This window comes from Microtus ochrogaster, unplaced genomic scaffold, assembly GCF_000317375.1.
Source record: "Microtus ochrogaster isolate Prairie Vole_2 unplaced genomic scaffold, MicOch1.0 UNK2121, whole genome shotgun sequence".
NCBI lineage: Eukaryota > Metazoa > Chordata > Mammalia > Rodentia > Cricetidae > Microtus > Microtus ochrogaster.
The window spans coordinates 1-907 of record NW_004951219.1 but is presented as its reverse complement, the minus strand read 5'-3'; the positions used below and the strand labels follow the sequence as shown (position 1 = coordinate 907).

The 907-nt window shown below is 55.0% G+C and overlaps 1 protein-coding gene across 1 annotated transcript in view; it reads right to left on the bottom strand.

The window, feature by feature from the left end:
• Positions 1 to 185, bottom strand: part of LOC101992490 (triosephosphate isomerase-like) — a gene marked incomplete at its 3' end in the record, with an annotated part of 3,144 nt that extends 2,959 nt beyond the window's left edge. The window contains exon 1 of the mRNA XM_013355651.2: positions 9 to 185. Within this exon, the coding sequence (XP_013211105.1) occupies positions 9 to 170 (162 nt within the window). The remainder of the gene's footprint in view (positions 1 to 8) is intronic.
• Positions 186 to 907: the final 722 nt, after the last annotated feature.

The window sequence follows — 907 nt, the reverse complement described above, 5'->3', positions numbered from 1 at the left end:
TTCTTCCTTCCATTCATCTTCCAGTTGCCCCCAACGAAGAACTTCCTGGAAGGCGCCATTGCGCTGGGACAGACTGGCTGAAGGTCAGTACGAGCGCACAGCCCGGGCCACTGGCCACTTATATAGAGCGCTGTGAAGCAGAACTCCTCCTTCTCCCCGCCCTCCGCCATGGTTAGCCCGGCCCCTTGCTGCTAGACCTTCCCCCTCTGCCTATCCACCTCCCGGTGTTTCGATATTCTGACGTTTCTCCTTTCTTGTAGCAACATTCGAAGGGGTTCCGGGGGCTCAAACGTCCCGCCTGTTGTTCGACAGTTGGTATGCTGAGCCTTGTGCTCAGGGAAACCAACTTTGTGATTTTAGAAGACCAAAGGGTATTCCCGGTGGAGCTGACAGCAACAGGGCTCTGAACCAGTCTCACCGAGGCGGAGAGAGCCTTTCCAACTGAAAGTCCCCTTCCCCCCACAGCACAAGGCAGAGCCATGGTTGAGGAGCCTTTTCAGCAATCACAAGGTAAGGGGTCCAAGTGTTTCACAAACGTCGCTGGTGATTACTGGACCTCTTGTCTTGGCCAAATGGAGTAGAGTGGGATACGTGTGTGTGTGTGTGTGTGTGTAGAGGCAGATGGGCTGCTGTCTTGTAAGGCCGCTAATACGAGTATAGACTGCCACCGCCTGTTCTAGACCCCGTTTCTCCAGTAACAGTGGGGCCAGATCCATGGCCAGCAGCGGGGGGGGGGGGGGGGATGCAGTCACTCTTCTGGACTTTCCCCCTTATTACACCCCCCCACACACACAGTCCGTTTTCTAAGCACTTTAGAACTAGAGACAGAATTGCCCAGGGCTGGAGGCAGCTGGGCCTCTCTGAACATGCTCCCCAAGGAAAGTAAGTTCCCCCTAAAGAAACAAAC